This window comes from Falco biarmicus, chromosome 4 (assembly GCF_023638135.1).
Source record: "Falco biarmicus isolate bFalBia1 chromosome 4, bFalBia1.pri, whole genome shotgun sequence".
NCBI lineage: Eukaryota > Metazoa > Chordata > Aves > Falconiformes > Falconidae > Falco > Falco biarmicus.
The window spans coordinates 35139438-35159486 of NC_079291.1; the positions used below are offsets into that span (position 1 = coordinate 35139438).

The following is a 20049-nucleotide window of genomic DNA, read 5'->3' on the forward strand; positions in this document are numbered from 1 at the left end:
GAAGAGCTCACATGACGTCGTATTTGGGGAGCAGCTGAATGAGGCTTTCCAGGGTCATCCTTTTTTATTTACCTCTCTGAATTTTACCACCAGTCTACTTGGAACATAGGCAGGTTTATTGCTTGTGTTTTTCCTTGGAAATTGGCTCAAGACCATGTGTCAGTACAATGTGGGAACTGTAGTTGTTTTCTTAGCAGTCTTAATATGGAAAAAAAAATCCCATGGAAGCCTGCTTTCACAAAATTTAAGCTCAATAGGACAGACTTGCAGCCTCACATCTAAATATTCTGGCTTCTGTATATTCACAGAATGTTGTATTTGTATTCTAAGACAATTGTTATGCTATTTTCTCTCTGTAATTTTTCTCTTCTTAGTGGTATTACTAAAATAATCTGAGATTGTTTTCCATTGTTTATAAATGGACTGCTATTATCTATTCGTTTATGACAAGGTGACAGTATTTACTTATCTAGTTTGCAGATAGGCATGGCATAATCTGTTTTTTGTGTTCATTTCAAAAGGTGTGGTTGGAGGAAGGCTTGAAGTCTGCTTTGCTATAACTGCTGTTTTCTAGGTCAGAGAGATGCAGGGAGAAAGGCTGTGCTGTGTCACAGAACAGCTTCAGCACGTGCAGCAGGCACATGGATGTTGGGCAGGGAGAAAGAAAGAGAATCCAGCAAGTGGTAGGGTTTTACATGAAGCAGAGGCTGGAAGACTGCTGAGAAGTGAAGGAGGCAGATATGTTGCTGGGCCTCACAGGTGGTGGAAGAAACTTCCAAGGGACATAGAGGAGACTGCAATTTGCTGAAAAACAGTCATTAATTCATTGGACTGAGAACAAACATAAAAAGAGCCATCCTGCAAAGATACATAGCAGGCAGGCACAGATGCATTTATCAGTCCTTACCATTTCTCTACTGTCTCCCTCTAAGACAATTAAAAACAATTAAAGAGTTAATTGTTCTGTTTATATTGTAATATATCTGTCTTTGCAATCCTTTGCCTTTTCAGTATCTTCATGAAACTCACTTTAGGGGAAGTGCTGGAAGATCCTCCTCAAAGCTATGACTAACTTTATAGCCCATTATAAACACAAAAACCTCACCCCCGAGCTACTCTGATAAGCAACCTTTTGTTACAGGCATGTGCCAAGTTCCCTGCCTGCACTACCAGCCTCAGGCCCACCTAGAATCCCACCAGGAGCCAGAAGCCCCCAGGCCAGCCAGAACAGGCATCGAAGGGCTGGTGCTTGCCCTGGTCACAGCCGCAGGCCTGCATGCCAAATGGTTTGCTGCCAAACATGCCCAGACAGGCTGTCTGTAGACAGTCTGCAAACTGTCTGTGAGGCGCAGCGTGCCATGCCTGTGGTCATCCCGGGTACAGCCGTGCGCTCTAGCGGGGCTGCTGACATGTCACGTTCATGCCGACTTACAAACTGAAACGGCATTAAAAAATTTGGTTGGAAGCATGGCTCGTTCTTGGGACATCCCAGAACGAAGCCTTGGGATACAGCAACGGGATGAAGCATCCCTCAAACAGCAGCGTGACTCATGGGGAAGAAAACAGCTCTAGGCAGGAGAGCAGGGTTTGCTGAGGCACACCAGCATGGCTGCTGTGAAGGTGTGTGGCATCTCTCCACAGCTTGCCCTGGCGTCCTACGAGCACGCCGCAGGCATTTCCTCGGGTTAATGGTACGAGACACTCGCTGGAGACACGGTCACTCAGGCCTCTCTCCAGCGGCTGGAGGGGCCATGGGGCCCCTCCGAGCTCGGAGCCCCGTTGAGGCGGCTCGGAGGCTGCCAGGCCAGCAGCCGTAAACGGAGAAAACCTGAGGTAAACGGGGTTCCCCTCACAGGGGTGAGGCAGTGGCCGCCCCAAACGCCCGCGGCCGGCCGGTGCCAGAGGACGCATCGCCCGCCGGCTTGGCTCGGCTCGGCCCGGCTCGGCCAGCGCGAACCCCGCAACCCTCGGCGCGGCCGGGCCGGGCGATCAGGCGCGCTGCAGCCGGGCCGGGCGGGGTGCAGCCAATGGGCTGGCGGCGCCGAGCGCCCCGTCCGTGCCTGGGAGAGCGGTGACGGCCGGCGCTGGCGGGCTGGTGCGCAGGCGGGGAAGCTGCCTGCCGCGGTCGGAAGGGAGGGGAGGGGAGGGGAGGAAGGGAAGGGACGGGAAGGGGGTGGCCGCGCCGGGCACAGCATGGCTGCCAAGGTAAGTCACCGCCGGCGGCGGGCGGGGAGGCGGCGCGGGCGGCGGGCTCCCGACGCGCGCTAGCGCGGCCGTTGGCGGCGGGGAAGGGGCCGCGGCGGGAGGCGGGCGGCTGCCGGGTTTGACCTCGGGCCTGTCCTTGGCGAAACTCGGCGGGTGGCGTCTTCTCCTCCTCCTCGCGGCTCCGCGGCCCCTCGCCGCCGGCCCCAGGGGAGAGGAGGGGGGCTGGGCTGCTGGGCTGCGAGCGCCCGCGGCGGGGGCGGCCTCCCCCCGGCCCCGGCCGTCAGGGTTGGGTGCCGGCGGGTACAGAGCCGGCGCGGCGGGGCTCCCCACCTGCCAGCCGCGGGGAGCGGGCCTGCGCGCTGCTCGTGATGCACCATCTGCACGGCCGCCTCCCGCCGCCGGGGAGGGCAGGGGCGGCGGGTCCCGCCGTGCCCGCGGTGGTGCGGCCTCACCGGGCCGGCCCGCTTGCTGCCCCGCCGGTACCCGCACGGCGCCGTTAGGCCCAGCTGTGCCCCGGAGAGCGCCCTGCCGCACTCGTGCTTACACGGCACGTCGGTGTATGAAGAGAGTACGTACACGCTGTGTGTGCCCGGGGCTGGCGGGTCAGGGCCTGGCGGGGCTCGCCGTGCCCGGGGCGGGCGCTGGTGCTGGCCCTGCCCCGCTTACAGGCCTTGGCGTGATAATCCCTTTTTGCTTTGTTTCCCATTTTCTCCATATACCTGTTTTTACCTTCTGTTTTCATATTTGATTATAATTTCCAACCGGTTTCACTTCTTGGTGCTCTCCTGTCAGATTGATACCTGTTAGTGAGGCTTTGCTGCTGCTTCAGAAAGATACTAAATTGAAATATTTTCATCAATTGTTTCATAACACACTTCCATCCCAGAAAAAAAATAGTATTACCCATTAGCTGGATCAAAGCGATATAAAAAGTAGGTATGCTAATTCCAGTGGCAGATAAAATTACATGTAGTGTTGGTGTTTCAAAACTTACTCCTAGGCTTTCATTAGGTTTCTTTTTTGAGACTTTTAAAAAATATTGGACCACATCCAGCTTTTGTTGAAGTCAGTGATGAAAGTTACATCAAGAAAACATCAGAAAACTAAACTTCCCCAAGCAACGCAAAGCAGCACGTGCTCGGTCTGGCCGAGTTGTGCGCTCCTTTATTGCAGTGAGGCCGTGATAGAGCTGCGCCTGTCAGCACCTTCCTCAGAAAGAACTTGGGTTATCTGTGTTGCATGCTGTTTTAATGGATTGGGTAATGTGTGATTCTTATTTGCTAGGGTATATGAAACATTCATCCCCAAATGTTTCTTATTTATAAATCTTAGCTGTCCTGTCTAGCTCTATTTTTTTTTTTTTTGATTGCCCACTGGTCCATACACCCAGCATATCAGCTTCATTTTACTGAACTGTTGGTCTTAAAAGACTTAAAAGTCTTTCATTCCCTGAATTTATGAACTTATCTTTTCCTCTCCAAGCAGCAGTTCTTAATCTGCAATCCATTTGAATCCATATACTTTAAAAATGTTGTATATGTAGTTAATGTTTCTCTACTCAGGTAGACCTGTGCGCTCCATGCTACACATCTGTGTGGTGTGCTTTTTCTTGTGGCTTGGTTTATTGCACAGTTCAGGTCACCAAAATCTATACAAGCATATGTTGGAAAGACTCAACACTTAAAGACAAACTGAATTGAATATTGTAAGTTTCCAATTACGTCAGGCTTGGCAGAGAGATACCTGATAAAAAGAATAATGGCTTGTCACCAGTGTCATAAGCATCCTTGGTGCATTGCAAGACAGATACAGCACTTTGTGCTGCAGGGTTTACAGCCCTCCTGTAGCTTCTGAGGAAGGCTTCTGGTTGCAGGCTTGAATGTGTTTTGAGAGATTTGTGTTTAAAAAAAACCCCAAGAAGTAGAACTGGAAACAGCTAGAACAGGTTAATTATTAAGTTATCTTGTGAGACTTAAAAGGATTTTTATCTTCTTGAGGTGAAATAATTGCTGTTAAATATGGGTGAATTTCTATTTTTATTGAAGTCAGTGACAAAATGTAAGTAGCGTTTTGTACTTTTTAACGGTAATGTCTGAGTTCATGTTCTGCAAGCACACATATGAATAACTTTGCCACGTAAAAGAGCTTCTGGGCCTGAAGTTATTCACATGTGCTTACAGGCATGGGCCTTGACTTGTGTTCTGACTTCCTCACTGATGCATCTCAGTAATGTTTGCCTTTTTCACCTCAGCCAAACAATGGACTGGTGAGTCAAATGATTTTTCTAAAATCCCTTTGGTACCTTTTCCTTGCCAGTATCCTGCATGACCGCTTCCTTTAATTTTTTAATTATACCCTTTTAGGCATACAAGTCTTTGGGATTGAATGTAATTGTTCTTTGCTTGCAAGATTTCAAATGTTGACATTTTAAGCAGACTCTAGGAATTCAGTCTGTCAAAAGGAAAACCCAAACAGAATACTGTTAAGGCTGCATAGTTAAGCACTCAGGTATCAAGAAATAGGCAAAGCTTTTATGCATGGAATCTTTAATGTCCATTACAGTGCCATTTAATTTTCCTTTCTTGTATGTTACTCAGTGTCTTGCAATTTATACAATGTTTTAAACAATGTATATTGTACATCACTGTCTTTTCTTAATCTTTGAAAACACTTTCTGAGAGTGTTTTGTGAAAACTGCATTGCAAATTGTATTTGCACAAATTGCCAGTAAAAACTGCAGGTGAGATGTTCCAGTCGATTTTTACCCCATTGGTAACTAAATTACCATCATAGGTACTGGCTTTTTTTATGAATGGCGTGGAAAACTGGCTATGTGGAAAGTCTTTATGGTAGTGCATGTACAGAGCAATAATGATGTTTTATATAGCGTCATGCTTTATTTCTTCATTTTGAGTGTTTAACAATGCAATCAGAATGTTTTTTCTGCCCTTTAGCTAGATACTTCTAAAGAGAAATTACCTAGTCTAGCTAATGCCCCTTGCCATTCATGCAGTGTGTATTTTGCAGCAAAATTAACTGGGCCTGTTGAGTGACTGTAAGCTACCCTTGGTCCTCATACTGCTACGCAATTCTAGGCGTAGCTGTTGTCTCATGCATGTGCAAAGTGTGACTTGCTATCTTCTTAAGGTCCTACTACTTGGTAAAATATAAACTTATTTTCAGTGGGAAGTTCTAAAGTACTTCTCAATGAGACCTATTTCCATAGCTGATTTTGCCTTCACCACTCTGCTACTTTGTTCAATTTAAGGTCAGAAACTGGTATTTGTAATAGGAGCTAATATATATAATATTTTTAAACTTAGTGTTTCATGACCACTAAGCTACATTCAAAACAGTTAAAAATTACATTAATGAAAATTCTAAACTTGAGTAATTTTGATAGGTAATTTAAAACTTAAAAACTGTAAAAACAGTGGGCTTATCATGGAAGCACTTGTACACCATTAAACTCCACCTCTGCTATAGATAGCATGTGAATAAATTTTGATACTTGCATTGAACTGCATAGTACTGATATAGGAGTTGTTTATTAAATACTGTGGAATATCTCTCTGATCCTAATTGGTTTTTTTGTACATGTGTGAACTTTAATCAATTGAGCACATACTGGTTGCCTCTATTACCCAGAATGTGTAAGTTATTTTAAAATCATTGTCTTACAAACGAAGTGAACACAAATATCACATGCTAAAAGGGCTCATTGTGAAATGACTGTTCCAGTGAAGGCATGAACCTTACATCAGTACCTGGTAGGACTACCTGCATGCTTAATTTTAAGTGCATGCGTAAGTCTTTTGAAGAACAAGTGCCTGTCAGAAATATAGCAATAAGGTAACACAGAGATTTGTTGCTGACTTTACTTACAAGAGAATATTTGAGATGTTTGTAATGCAAACTAAAGAAAATTTGTTGTGCAGTTTTTGTATATTTAACAATTTTAAAATTCTTTTTCCACTTGTCTTTTTCTGGAACTGTTTACTATGGAAGCTGTATCAGTGGAGTTACATGTTCTTTCCAGTTACTGCTGTATTTACCTTTAAAATCCTAAACCTTGTCATATCAAAAATAATCAGTTCCCATCACAGGCGCCTTGTATGTCTTGGTGTTAATATAGTCAGACATTTTCCACTGAACATCCTGGTCCTGCAAGATGCATCACCTTGACTGAATTAATTGGAGTTCTGTGAAGGATTAATGCTGCTGCCCTGGCTCTATGGGCCTTTTTGAGTGCAGAAATGGTCCAGTGCCTGCACTGGGCAGTGTGAATTAATGAGGTTTGGATAAGCAATGGTTGAAATACAAACACCATGGCAATGCAATTCTAAATTTGGAATACTGATTCCAAACAGTACCACAACTATTAGATGCTGGTGCAACCATGCCACATCAAATATTTTGCTGTCATGCACACCATTGTGTCCCTTTGTGCATCACACAGCTCCGTCATGCCTCTCTGTTCAGCTTCTTCTCCCCTACGGTAGCAGTAGGGTGGGGTGTGCCTGGGAACAGACTGAATTCATTCTTCCTGCCCTCAATGCCATTCTTCCTCCAGCCAAATGGAAGAGAAGAATTGCATTGCGTTGCATGTGGGTTCATTGAGTCCTCAGAAGGGAACAGGTGAGGGATCCTAGCATCATGATGGCTACTGTGTCCATGAAAGGAGTGGAGTCCCTTACGGACAGGCTCCAGCCACTCGGTGAGACCAACATTGTGGGGGTAAAGTGGTTGGTGAGTAAGGAGAAAGCAGTCTCTCTTTCCCTGATGCATCACAGAGTTTGTGTACTGTAAACTTTATAGTGTCATCACACTTAGTGGCACCATGCTGATTTTTTTTGGATGTGATAACACAATGTAAGATCTGTGTAGAAGGACCTTTACTAGTCTGTACACATTTTGGAACTGTGTGTAAGTGTGTAAATTCTTAAAACACCTTATGTATCATAAGACTCTTCCTTCCGCTTCCCCCTTCAGAAAAAAACAAGTATTTATGCTGCTTATGACTTATGGCTGCATCTTGACTTAAGAGACCAGAATTTGCCTGATGAAGGGACGCTGAATTTGTATGAGTGCTGAGAACTTCAAACTGTTTCTAAGTACAAAGTAGCATGTATGATGACTGCAGCTGAAATGAAGGAGAAAGCAAATCCTTTATGCTCCTTCCCTGTCCTCTCTGCTATTGTTTGTGTGTTTATTTTCATTTGGTTTCTTTTACTGCGTAAGTCTTTGCTTATAACATTTACTCTTAGGAGGACTGTTTGAGTCTCAGTTCCACAAGGTGCACAGCAGGTTACGGGGCCCACTGGCAAGAAAAATCCCAGGAAAAGCACTTGTGGAGCAACTCTCTTGTGGAAAAATTACACACAGCTCTCTTCTGCAGTGAAGGCCAAGTTACCCTGAAAAGGAGCTTTATTACACTGGGGTTTTTGTCTCAATTGACTTACCTGTTCCTTTGTACTACTGTTTCTCTACCCACCCCCTGCCCCTTTTCTTTATCAGAGCAAGGTGGTAGTGGGAGGAGGTGGTGAAAGAGGTTGATTTATGTCTTTAATACAGTGGAGAGGTATTAATGGGATTGCATGTTGCAACTGCCAGTGGTTTTAACAAGTTTTTTGAACTTGCTCTTTTCCATTATGGTGTCCCTGTAAGAGGAATAGCAGGGTGATCTCACTTAATGGATAGCTCTTGGAGAGTGTTGCTCGACCCAACAGTTATGTGTACATCATTATGTGTGTCTTGTCTGTTGTGTTGTTGTAACATGCATTGAAAAGTATTTGAAGTTATCTTACCACATCAGGAAATTTATTCCTTTTTCTATGCAGCTTTGTGTCCCAGGAGGTTAGAGAAGCTCTTCCAAGTGTGTTTCAAACAATATGTTAAAGGTGCTTCTCCTGATCCTGTAACCTAGACAAGCTTATAGCCCTGAATGATAACAATGTGTCTTCTGACCAGCTTGTTTAGGCCAATATCTATTTTATTTATCTATGTTGTCCAAGGAGTATGACAAGGAGGTATGTGATACCGTATTTCCTGGAAGATGGCATGAATATGCTGCTTAATTTTAGCTTAATTTTTGCTTTTCATCTGTGGAATTGCTGCTGCTTTGGCTATAGAATGGCTTCACCATACTGAATAGAGCCTGTACGTTACATTTGTATGGCACCAAATCTAAACTTGCATAAGGCCTCTGGGCACTGCTTGTGGCTCTGCTAATCATGCCGGTTTGCTTTAGCTACAATACAGTCTTCAGAAACAGCAGCTGATGTTTTATGGTGCTAGATAACTATGGCTAATAAAACGAAAGGTTACATATTTTCTGGTGCATTCCCTTTCTGGAAAGTATCTGTATCTCAGTCATTTGCAGGGAGATAAAGAGGTCCTTATAAAAATACTCTTATATTTGATTGCTTTGGAATAAAGCAATTTTAACCAAAGCTTTGTTAAAACTTAAAGGAACACTGCAAATGCATTTTTCATAACATTTTAAAATAATTTCATGCTATTTACAATACCTTAGAAACGTGCAATTGCAATTGTATTCTTAACCAAAACTGTTACTTGGCCTGCAGAAAATCCAGTGTGTTAAAGGATGAAATTGCTTAGAAGGAGTGGGTTGTTGGCATTTTTCTTTTTCTCTGAAGAGGGAAAAAAAGAAACACTTGAGAGACAGTGGAGAAGCAAACGCAAGTGCATCAAACTACATACATTTAGAGAAGAAATAGAACTAGTTGCAAGCATGATCGAATTCCTCTTGTTGGATACTTGTGAGGCCCCTAATCTCAGCTGCTGGATTCATATGCTTCTGATGTCTTGCACGCCTTGGCAGCCTGCAAGGACTGTTTCTGTGCTGACCAGTAAGGTCACTCTTTGGGTCTCCCTGAAGATCTGTCTTACTCCCTGGCTTACTCTTGGCCATGTGAAAACCAGAGCCTGGAATTGAGGCTAAGTTGACTTTTTGGTTTTCTCTTGATTAAGATCTCCATGCCTAACTTTTATCCACTTGGCTGTGGAAGTAGAATTAGGAAACGTGTCTGAGCTGTTCAGAAACAGGTACCACAACAGCCAGCTTGCTGACTAGGGAGCATCTAGGTCAGCCAGTGGGAAGTGAAAGGATAGGGATGTCCTAGGAGGATGTTCAAACAGCAAGGCTTGCATCTCTGTTTCAGGCAGGGATGCTGTGTAATTAGCATCACAAGGACTGTGGGGACAGAGGTGTGGGCCAGAACAGGGTTCAGTTGCTGGCAACTAGGGCACCCTGCTGGGACAGGGGAGATTTGGATTCTCTGTTGCCAGCAGCACTTATAAATTTTGCATGAATCATACCCTCACCTGCTACAGTTTTGGAGGGTTCCTGTGCTTGATGCTTACTCCTGTTCAGCCAATGCACATTAGATGTGTTGCATGCATGATTGCTGGGCTGGACTGGGAACACCTGGTCGGCATGTCTGATATGTCTGTATATACTCAGCCATGGCTGTGGTGGTTCTAGATGTGCACCTTTATGGATCTTCTGGAATCCTGAAAATCTTAAATTGCATGTGCCTTTCTGCTCATGGGCGGATTGGTTTTTTGCATCATGCTGTGACTGAGGTAGTGGAGCGTGCTAATGGGTCTGACCCTCAGAGGCCGAGCAAAGTGGAGTTTGCAAATGCACAAACACGTTTTATTTGTAGAGAGCACATTGAGATTGGCAGACTTGTGCCCAGACAGCCAAACCTTTTAAAAACAGTTTAAAAATCTTACTGTCATCACTACTTTTATAGTTTTAGGAGGTTACTGGTTCTTTTTTAGAGTCATAGGCTAGGCTGGACCAACCAGCTCTCTGGGACTGATTCTGTGCCTGTTCTGCCTTCCTGATACCAGGCTGGCTGTGTCTCTGCTCTGATGATAGGGTTGAACTCACAGTAGCTGTCCTGTTGGTTCGGTTGGCATGGAGGGGTACCTGTTTGTTTCCTGAACCACCTGGTTAAAAGCCAGTGGTAGCCATGAAGCTGTGATTCAACTTGGATAATACTAAACTTTCAGTAGCAATACTAGGAGGGTAATGTAACGGTGCTGGGCTGAATTAGAGTGGGTAACGGACTTGGCAAAAAGTAGCACGGTTTCTTTTTAAATAAATCTATATAAATTGTTTTCTTTTCCTTTAAATCAGATCAGTTCCCTAATACGTTTCACAGCAAAGCAGCATAAAGCATTATGCGGGCGGCATGCTCTAATGTGGCATTCAGCACAGAAATACCTTAAGCTGGAAACCTGCGAGGCGTTGTTTTATATGGCAACCATAGGGCTTTACTGCCTTGCATTTGTAGATATTTTAGCGTTTTCTACTGCTCAGCAGAGAAATGAGAAGGAATTGTTTTTCACAAAAATTAGGTCTATGCAGTTTTGTGTGGATCAGGTGGTTTGTTCATTGACAACCCTGCATGCTTGGCTCACAAAGGGATAACTATAGAGGTGCTAGGGCTTTTTCCCTAAATGTAAGAAGCATGGTACAAGAACGTAGCCATGGGGATGTAACTGCAAGTTTTGCATAGGCAAAACTGTGAGATTGTTCTAGAACTAATTGGTCAACTAATGTACCCACTGGTTATTTAAATGCCGTGGGGCAGCAGCCAGTTTAAATATTCAGAAGAGGGAATGTAAAAAATGGTACTGAAACACCAAGAGAACTTTGTCACCATTTCTGAAAGTGTTTTGTCCATTTTCTGTATATAGCCTAGTAACTGGACTGATAGGAGCATTTTTAAAAGGAAAACTTGGATGTGAATTTCCCATGGAAGCAGGAGGAAAAAAATCGGACTGTCCTTGCAAATGGTTTATTGTTCTGTTGGTTTTGGTTTTGTTTTTTAAAAGTTGTGTCTCTGATTGGCTTATTTATGTATTTGAACATGAACTGATTTTTGCAGTAGAAGGAATAACTGCCTCTTGTTTTAGGCAAGTATATGGTTGTATTTGCCTTGATTAGCCTAGCTGGAGCTTACACGTTTTTCTGACAGTGCTGATCAGTTCTAGCTCAGCACCACACAGAGAAGATGACTGCAGTCAGCGCTGGTAGGAGTCAGGCAGGTGGTGAAATCCTAGCTCTGAGGCTTTTTTCTCCCTTTAGAAATGTGGGAGAGTAAAGGGGAGCGACCTTGGTGGTGAAGATGATGGAACCTTGCATGTGATGCAGTAATCCTTACGTTTTTTTCTTAACTAGTGTTTTTTGAATTGTTAAGCACTATGGCAATTTATGAGTTCTCCATATTAAAATGTATAAAGGACAAAATTAAAAAGCTAGCCACAAGAGATTTCATGCTTTTGTGTTTTAAGTTACTTTTGCCTTTATCAGTCTGATCTCCACATCGCCTCAGTCTTGCTCCCTGCCAGCCAGCCCATGTTAGCATAAATAATGTTGGTGCTTTGTTCATCCCTTCAGCATGAGACCCAATCTCAAAGGCTTTGGACCAGAGCCGGAGGGAGGTTGATATCCCTCTGGGAACAGGCACCTGGGACCTTTTATGGGGGTCATCATTGTGGTGGTGGGTTTGTGGTTTTTTTAACACAGGTATCATATTGGGAAAACTTACACAATCTGAACTTATTGTAATAAATAGTGCTACTGCAACTTGTGATTGCTTTAGTTATTCTAAAATATGTTTCCATTATTAAGAGATACATTTTCCTTACTTTCAATGTCTCCTGTCTATGCAATAGAGAGTGTTTTTGTCCCCACAGCAGGCTTTCTTATGCCTGACAGTTTGTGTTGCTTCTGAAGCACCATCGCTTGAGTTTACTGAATTTAAATGTAGGTTTTTTTGAGGATCAGCAAGAGCATCATTTCATTTTAGGTAGGGCATAGAAATACACAGTGTTTGCTGTGGAAGCTGAGAAGGTGACAGTTTTGGTTCTCACCTGAGCTGTCTGTAAGCTAGTGTCCAAATAGCCTCTTTTTCTCAGTAGATGTTGCAAATTGTCATATGAGCCTGTCTTGTCTCCTTAGTCTCCTTTAAGAATTTTGGCATTCTTACTGTTAATATTTTAGGTGGCTGTGATTGCAATGGATAGGACAGATAACCACTCCTGAAATGTGAATTCTTGCTCCACAAACTGTCCTTGTAACAGGTGAGGACTTCTCAGCCATATTAGTGCTGCTTGAATTACTACTATCTCTCTTTGATTAAAAATAGGTGCAAATAGTGAAAAAAGATGTTAACACTGCATCTTATCGCATACTGCTAGATAAATCTGATGTAATGTGGAAAGAAATGCATGGACATGTGTCTTTATTCAGACATGTAGGATAACCTGTTTTGTGAAGTGCAGTGCTTCACAGAAAGCAGATAAAGAAGGTACTGCTCCAGCACCTCTCTCAGTTATCTGGGACAGGAGTGTCTGACAACAAAACAGACTGATCAGGGAGGCAGATGGTTAATGATATGTTGTAAATTGAAGAAGAGTCTTTTAGAAACTGACCTTTTTAAAGCCCATTAAATGTCATTTGACCAGTGTACGTTACTTTCTAAAAGCTGCCAGAATATAGAAGTAAATTTACCTGCTAAGGTCTTAAGTTTTCATAAGCCGGCAATGATAATCTTAGAGTTGTAGTTACCTGTAGAACTGTCATTAAGTTATATGGGGATTAGACACAAATTATGTAGCTGGAACTTGATTATGTCTTTCGTTCAAAACAAATATTAAGAGAATAGTTTTACTTGAAGGATATTAACATGTAGTCTTTATAATTTTTTTCCAATCTTCAGGTCCCAACATAATTCAATCCCATGTGAAGATAATGTACCCTCAAACTCTTAAAGTCTAGTTTTTTAAAGAATTCTCATCAGTATAAAAATTTCAAGGCTTTTAAAGGCTGTTTTTTGCAATTATGGGGACCTACCAGGAGAATAATAGATGCGCTTTTTACAACTATGATTTTTGTGTCCTTGATGATTAGGGCAATTGAAGAATTGCAAAGAGCAACCTTAATTCCAAAGACAGAATACAGGAGGTGTTGTGTAGCTAGATGACCATAATTATTAGCCAACGTTACAAATAGGTAGAAGCAGACTTTTTTCCCCCTACTCCTTCAGATGCCTTTACGTAATTAGTATTATGGAGTATTAAAACCTTGGCTGTTGAGCTAAACAGCAGTTGAGCAAATTTAAAATGTGACATTTCTGTGCAGTTGTGGAACTGCACAGGGAGAGGGGAAGCATAGGGGATTGAAGTCTGAACATTTCTGATATAGTTGAACAAATTTTTCTAAAACTGAAGACTTTAGGAAAAGGGCGAAACCAGTGATTTGATTTATTTGAATTCCATTTATTATTTCCCCAATGGAGTTTATTCTTTCCCACTCTCTATTTGTGACACTGTAATCTTGTTGGTACTTCCTTTGTAATTGGAATTGATTTACCGGAATTCAGATTGTTTTGTAAAATGCAATTGACCACAGATTTTTTTCAGCTTCATGCACAATTTTGTATTTATCTTTTCACATATTTCAGTTTCTGTAGATGAATACTACCTGCTCTTTATTCACTGAAGATTTAAAAATGTTCTTTCCTGGAGCTGACCTTCATTTCTGTCTGAGCAGATAAGTTTAAATTTATCAGGAAATGGAAGGTTCAAAGAAAGTTCCTTGGCAGGTTGGAGTCTTTTTTTAGTGCTGGGTTTGCAAGGAGATGGGGAGAGAACAACAACTAGCACTCTCTATTATTTGTTTTTCTTTCTGACCTTGTGTGATGGGAAAAGTCTCTGTAGATTTCAGAATATGGAGTCATAGAAGGGTACACATTTTTCTACCTTACTCTTGATAGAGTTTGCATACTGCCTAAAAGTGCACTTAGTCAACAGGGTAAGATGCTTTCACAAGGGTGATCCCGAGCCAAATGCCAGCCATCCTGCCAGTAGGAGGAAGAAATTCTAATTGTCTTTATATTTAAGTTGCTGTTTCCTATCCCAACTTCCCTGAACTCTCTCAGCCAATAAAGCCATCACTTACTCAGGGTTTTGGGGTTTTGTCTCAGTCAATGGACATTTCATTCTGGGAAGTTAGCAAAGGTACCATTTCATCTAAGTAAAGCAGTAAATTAGAATAGTTTTTAAGAAATAAATTAGAGCTAATTATTCAGTGTTGGAGTAGCTTGAGCAGCATCTGACTACATCTTTCATCAAAGACTGATAAGTGTTAATCAAAATGCAGGTAACATCTCCAAAACATAAAAGGCTGTCGGCAGGATCATGACACAAAGTTTCTATGTCTGTGCACGCAACTCTGGTTTAGAGGTCTGCGTTCAAACGTGTGCACACATGGTTTCCTACATTGAGAAATGAGATCTCCTGCCTTGATGGTTCCTACTTTTACGTGTTTGTGGTGTTGCTTTGCATTTTTTCTGCAGTTCTTTTACACCACGTGACCACTACAGCTTCTTAGTTGAGTTTCTGGTTTGATATGTGATGTTACAGTGCTGGGGAGAGACTAGGATGTTGTCCTGTATCAGTACCAGAGCGGGAGGCTCCCTACTTAAAGGACTTAGTTGAAAGGTATGTTCTGCAAGTGCAGTCAAGCATTATTATCTATCCTTTTATTATGTGACTTCCCTGTCACATCCATCCATCACGTGACCTGATAACACAGGTCTGATTTTAGGATAGAAGAGGTCTGAAAATTAGTATGACTGAACAGCAGGCTGTTCGTTACTGTTGTCATCTTTCTGTTCCTTGGAAATACGACCTATTTCTGCTCTTCCCTGAATCCTTGGCTACTAAAACCTCTTGGTCACGTATGTTATTATTGTAGGGTTTTATCATGTTTGACAACCACTGTTTGATGAACATCACTGATTTAACAGATCTTTGGCAGAAGAAACAACTTTAAGTGAGGCACCGAATATGAAAAGCCATTAGAAAAAACATGGTATGTAAAAATACTGTGTCTGGCAGGTGCCTACTCTCAGCCCATTGTGCAGTCTGAATCTGACTAGAGAAATCTTCACGTGTTTCGGGGAAGAAATTTTTGAATAATTTCACATTTCCATTAAAATAGTTTTTGTCACTGACATCAAGTCAGCCTTCCTCCTTCCTGTCATTTCACCTGTCTAGCGCTGCTTGCCATTGTGTGTCAGTCTAACTGGAAACTACTTTGTAAAGATCATGAATTAGTCCCATGTTGATGCTGTTCAAAAGGAAGAAAAACATGGCAACAACAAACTTTCAACAATTGCTTTTACTCTGTTCACATGCCCAAATCAGTTAGTTACTTGGTCTGCATCTTTTCTTTCAAGACCGACTGGTGTGAAGCAGTGGGTTCAGTGTGTTGTGCATTGTGAACATTGTACTACAAAAGTTTTGTGCTTCTCTTTTCTTCTCGCAGTAAAGAAAATGATAGTGACTGTAAACATCTTGCAATTTACTTTTGGTGTTCCATGTAACCTATAGATACAGTATGTCAGTTACGAGAATAGCCCAAACCAGAATACTTAATTCTCAAGTGTGTAAACATTCAACCCAAATACTGTATAATTAAAGTATCAGTTAATAGTTCCTTATTCTTCGTGTCATTGACAAGTTAAGGCTAGTAAACCAACTTTGCCCATTTTTCTTGTGAATGAGCCGGGAGAGGAGGAGGGAAAGAGGGCACTGAGCTTTTGAAAATGATGGAAAGACCTTTGCAAAGTATGCACAAAAGGACTGTCAAATACGCTGTTTTCCTTCAGTGTTTTTAGAAAGTTTTATACAGAATACGTATCCACAATTCATTTGTGGCTTTGAAAGCCTCTGGGGGTACTTCATGTTGTGTGTGGCCCACAGTTTGATTCAACAAAGGGATATGTAATGAAAACTAATGTGAGGTCTCCTGGCTTTTCTGTTCACTGTTTGAAGACTTCCTGGTCTGGACAGGTTGTGAAAGCTGCAAGGAGTAACTGCTGATTGATTACCCAGTATTTTCATGAGGCAAAGGATTAATTTTTTGTATGTAAAGGGCTGGATCAACTGGTCAGAAAGAAGGTTTTGGAATTTAACTGTGTTTTTGACAGTTGATGACAAAAAGTGAACTGCGTTGTCTGCTGATAACCAGTAGCTTACTATGGGATGGCAGACATTGCTCTGAATTCATTTGGTGCTGTCAGGGTTCTGACATAAACCCAAGTGTCCAAGGCATGAAATGAAAGAACTCCTGGTTAATGAGACATTGAAAGAATAGTGCTAAAATTTCTCTAGTGTCTTAAACTCTGCTCTGTGTTTGGTTAATCTGGTATGTTTAGATTTTAGTTTAACTGCAGTGCTCCCAAAGAAAATGGAACTCTCTTTTCTGGCAAAAAAAAAAAAAAAAAAAAAAAAAAAAAATCAATAAAAAAATCTATTTCTGTATGTAAGTACATACATACATGCCTGAAGGTAATTTTAGGATTGTTTTTTTAGATTCCTGTCCTTAAATCAAAATGCTTAGTTTGACAACATCATAATTTCCACTGCAACCAAATGATCTCACAAAAATATTCTGAGGGCAGTGCAGCAGAAGTAAATTTAATGTTTTAATGAAACAGTTGTTGCTTTATGCAAATATATGTGATAAAATAGACTCACAGATGACAAGCCAAAATCATTCAAGCTAAAATCAGAATACTTTATAATTAAAATGTATTAAAATGCTGGAAATGTTTCTGCAGTTTCTTAAGGAGATGAGAAGTTTTTAGTTATTGTTGTCAGGTATCTTACAACTTTCATAAATTATGGAGGGTTACTGTGAAGTCTTTAATAATTTGATTGAGTTGCAGCTAGTCACTGGCAGGTAAACCTTTAGTGTTAGAGTCACTGCCTTACGTAAATGATTTAGGTCGTCTTTGGATTATTTTATATTCCCATGCGAAACTGCAGATTATTTCCAAGTTCCCTTTTTGATAGCTTCAACTTCCCATTCAGGTCCGTAGCAAGAATGAAGGTCACCTGCCTACAGTAGCTTGTGACAACTGTGTAACCTGCTAATATTTAAGCACCAAGCATTTGTTTATTAATACTGAAGATAAGAATTGTAAAAGAAGGTGCCTTTGCTTTGTAATTGCCCTGTCTTCAGGGAGATGTTCTAATAATTTAGAACTAAAACCCGTATGATGGGAATTGGACAAATGGTGATACTGTTGCTTGCAGGCAAAAGAGAGCATGTTTGCAAACTCATATTTTGGCATATGTATTTTGAGATGACAGATGAAAATCTTTAAGGGAGAGAGACAAAGTTATTTGAAAATCCAGGTTTTCTGTAGTCAGAGGTCGACTAGCATGTTTACTGAGGAAAGGTGGGTAGTTACTGTGACTCAGCTTTCACAGAGCATTGGCGTGCTCCCCGTGTCCCAGTATTCTGCTGTGCTGAGTGCTGTACAGACAAAAAAGAAAGGAAGAACCCTTTTTTCTTATTATTGTTTCAAGTAATACAGTGTCATTATTTGTCCAAGTATGTGTTGGAATGCTGCTGTTATTTTTGTTAGCTATGAGGAAGGGCTCCTGACTGCAGGACTTAAGCTTTTCTTTGAGTCTTATCATAACGTAGCCTTTAGTAAGTTTGCTTTGTGTGTGAGATGCTGTTTCCATTGTGCAGTTGTCTTTTGTTCTTTTTAAGGTTGTAGAATTGGATCCATGCACACACAGGGATTCATGCCCACTCCCACACCCTTCCCAGTTCTCTGAGCTGCTGAGGTGTAGCATTTTGAATAGAGTTGAATAGATGGATTTGATTATAAATAGGATCTTGAAAAGTGAACTTCTGTGTTCAAAGAACAAAACACAACACTGAAACAAAATACATGTACCTGTCAGTTATTCCTACATAATTCCTGTCACGCAATTATTAGTCAAGACATACAATGTATAGGAACTTTTCTCCAGCACGTTTCTTTTACTTGCTCATTCACAAGCGTGAAGTTGCAAATAACAACAGTTACTCTAGCAACAACTTGAGACAGACCTTTCCACAAGTTTATGGGCACTGATGGCACATCCGTATAATTTTTTTCCCCTTATCACAGAATTAGTAGTTTTCTAAGAGCAGACCATTCTGTTATGATGCTTGTGTGTGGCTGTGTTCTAGGTTTGCTTTCTTCTAAGGGCAGCAGGTTTTTATTTATCACTGCAAACGATCCTGCTCACTTGCTGCTGGAACCTGTTTCACAGTGTAACTTCCATTGCATTGACATCCAGGAGAGAAAATCACAGAGAAACCTTTTGTAACACTGTTCAGGTTGTCTATTCCTGCCATTGTTTTCTGTCTTCATTCTGTAAATTGTGAAGGTGCCAGATAAAGGATGGGACACTTTCTAGATCGCTGTGTGCACTGCAAGGCAGCAGGTGCAGTGCAGGACTCTCAAGAAGTTCCTTGGTAGTGCAGCTATATCTGTTTATATTGTTTTATCTACCTATTGTTTTGAATTTTTTGATTGTGACTCGTGTTGGTAGAACACCTGATCATTCAGGCTGCAAAAGCTACTTTGTGCCATGCCAAAGGCAGAGTGAGTGTTTGGGTGTTGGGGGCTGGAGCTGGGATCCAAGTGAAACTGGGAGTGATTGTCTCCATTGAGCTGTGTGAGCTGTTTGGAACCTTGAGCACCACGAGCGTGGGAACCTTGGAGAGGCACGTTGGTGGCTTGTGTGTTCCATTCAGTGATGCCTCTCCCAGAGCTCACTGGGGCTCTGCACGGCTGTGAAATGATGCTTCCTGAAGCAAACCATGGTGTTAAATGGCCTTCTGTCTTAATTGTGGCTTACGCATTGCTTAATTCTGGTCCAAATACATGTTTTATGCTAATAACATTGGATGCCAAATAAAATTCATGCTGCCCTGATAGTCTGCCGCTTCTCCCTGACAGTTTTTAAATGGTAACAGGTATCTAATCTTCAGCTTCCTCCAGGAGCTACTTTTGATCTTGGAGTTGCCCTGGAGAATTTTCCTATCCTTTGCTTTTTTGGGAGAGATGACTGTTTTCCTGTCAGATGCAAGCCTGAAGTTGAGCTCTAGTAGTAGCACTGGGGTGACTGCTTTTGGAAGATGGACTGGAGACAGTTGTTTTGAGCTGATGATCAATGCAGTGGTTATACAGTAGCACTGTAGTAACAGAGCAAGCCCTAGGACAATGAAAAGAAGTCTGTAAACTGAGCTGAGGTAGGAAACAAGTATGTCTTAGCAGGTTGACCTTGGTGATGCTTAGGTATGCCTCCAGTTCTGAAAAGTGTAAGGAAGCAAAAGGGAGAGCAGAGTAACAGTGTTAGCATCTTATCATCCCAACCATCTATGGTGAGCAAGAGGGGGGTATTTTTGAAAAATACCCAAGAGTTGATGGAAAAGTCATTTGACTGTTCTCTTTAGTAGCTCATGTGGAAATAAACTTTTTTATTGAAAACCCCCTAATATATCTTATGTATAATTATTGCATTTCTTCAAGTGAGTGGTGAGCTCTAGTTTGCTGAGATACATTGGGATATGTTAATATTACATAATGGCCATAGCAAAGTAGCTTGTTTGTGTATCTTTGAATCACAGTCCTGAAGATCATCTGAGTAAAAATGTGTTGTAGAGGAGCTGTGAGACAACAGGGAATACTACTTTTGAGGAAGAAGATGGACTGATGCAGTCAGATGACTGTAGCACTTTATGATAGGTATAGAAAATGATGGGAGAGCTGAGCTTTTTCTGTTAGCAACATGAAAGAAAAGTGGAAGAGAAGTTTCTGGTTTTCACAAAGAGTTGGTTTTCAGGTTCAGCTTCTTGCTGTAGTGTAGTGCATCATGTTTTGTTGTAGGAGTGACAGCAATTGCATCCTTGTTCTCATCCTGAGGCAGACTACAAACTAATAGTCC

The 20049-nt window shown here is 41.9% G+C and overlaps 1 protein-coding gene across 2 annotated transcripts in view; it reads left to right on the top strand.

Moving 5' to 3' along the window:
* The first annotated feature begins 2120 nt into the window (after window positions 1-2120).
* SLC25A13 (solute carrier family 25 member 13) overlaps window positions 2121-20049 on the top strand; it is a 101493-nt gene continuing 83564 nt past the window's right edge. The window contains exons 1-2 of one of the 2 annotated variants that reach the window (XM_056335636.1): window positions 2162-2205; window positions 4457-4471. In XM_056335636.1, coding sequence (XP_056191611.1) covers window positions 2194-2205; window positions 4457-4471 — 27 coding nt within the window. In that variant the 5' untranslated portion in view covers window positions 2162-2193. Of the gene's footprint in view, window positions 2206-4456; window positions 4472-20049 lie in introns of both variants that reach the window. The other variant, XM_056335637.1, reaches the window with a different exon arrangement.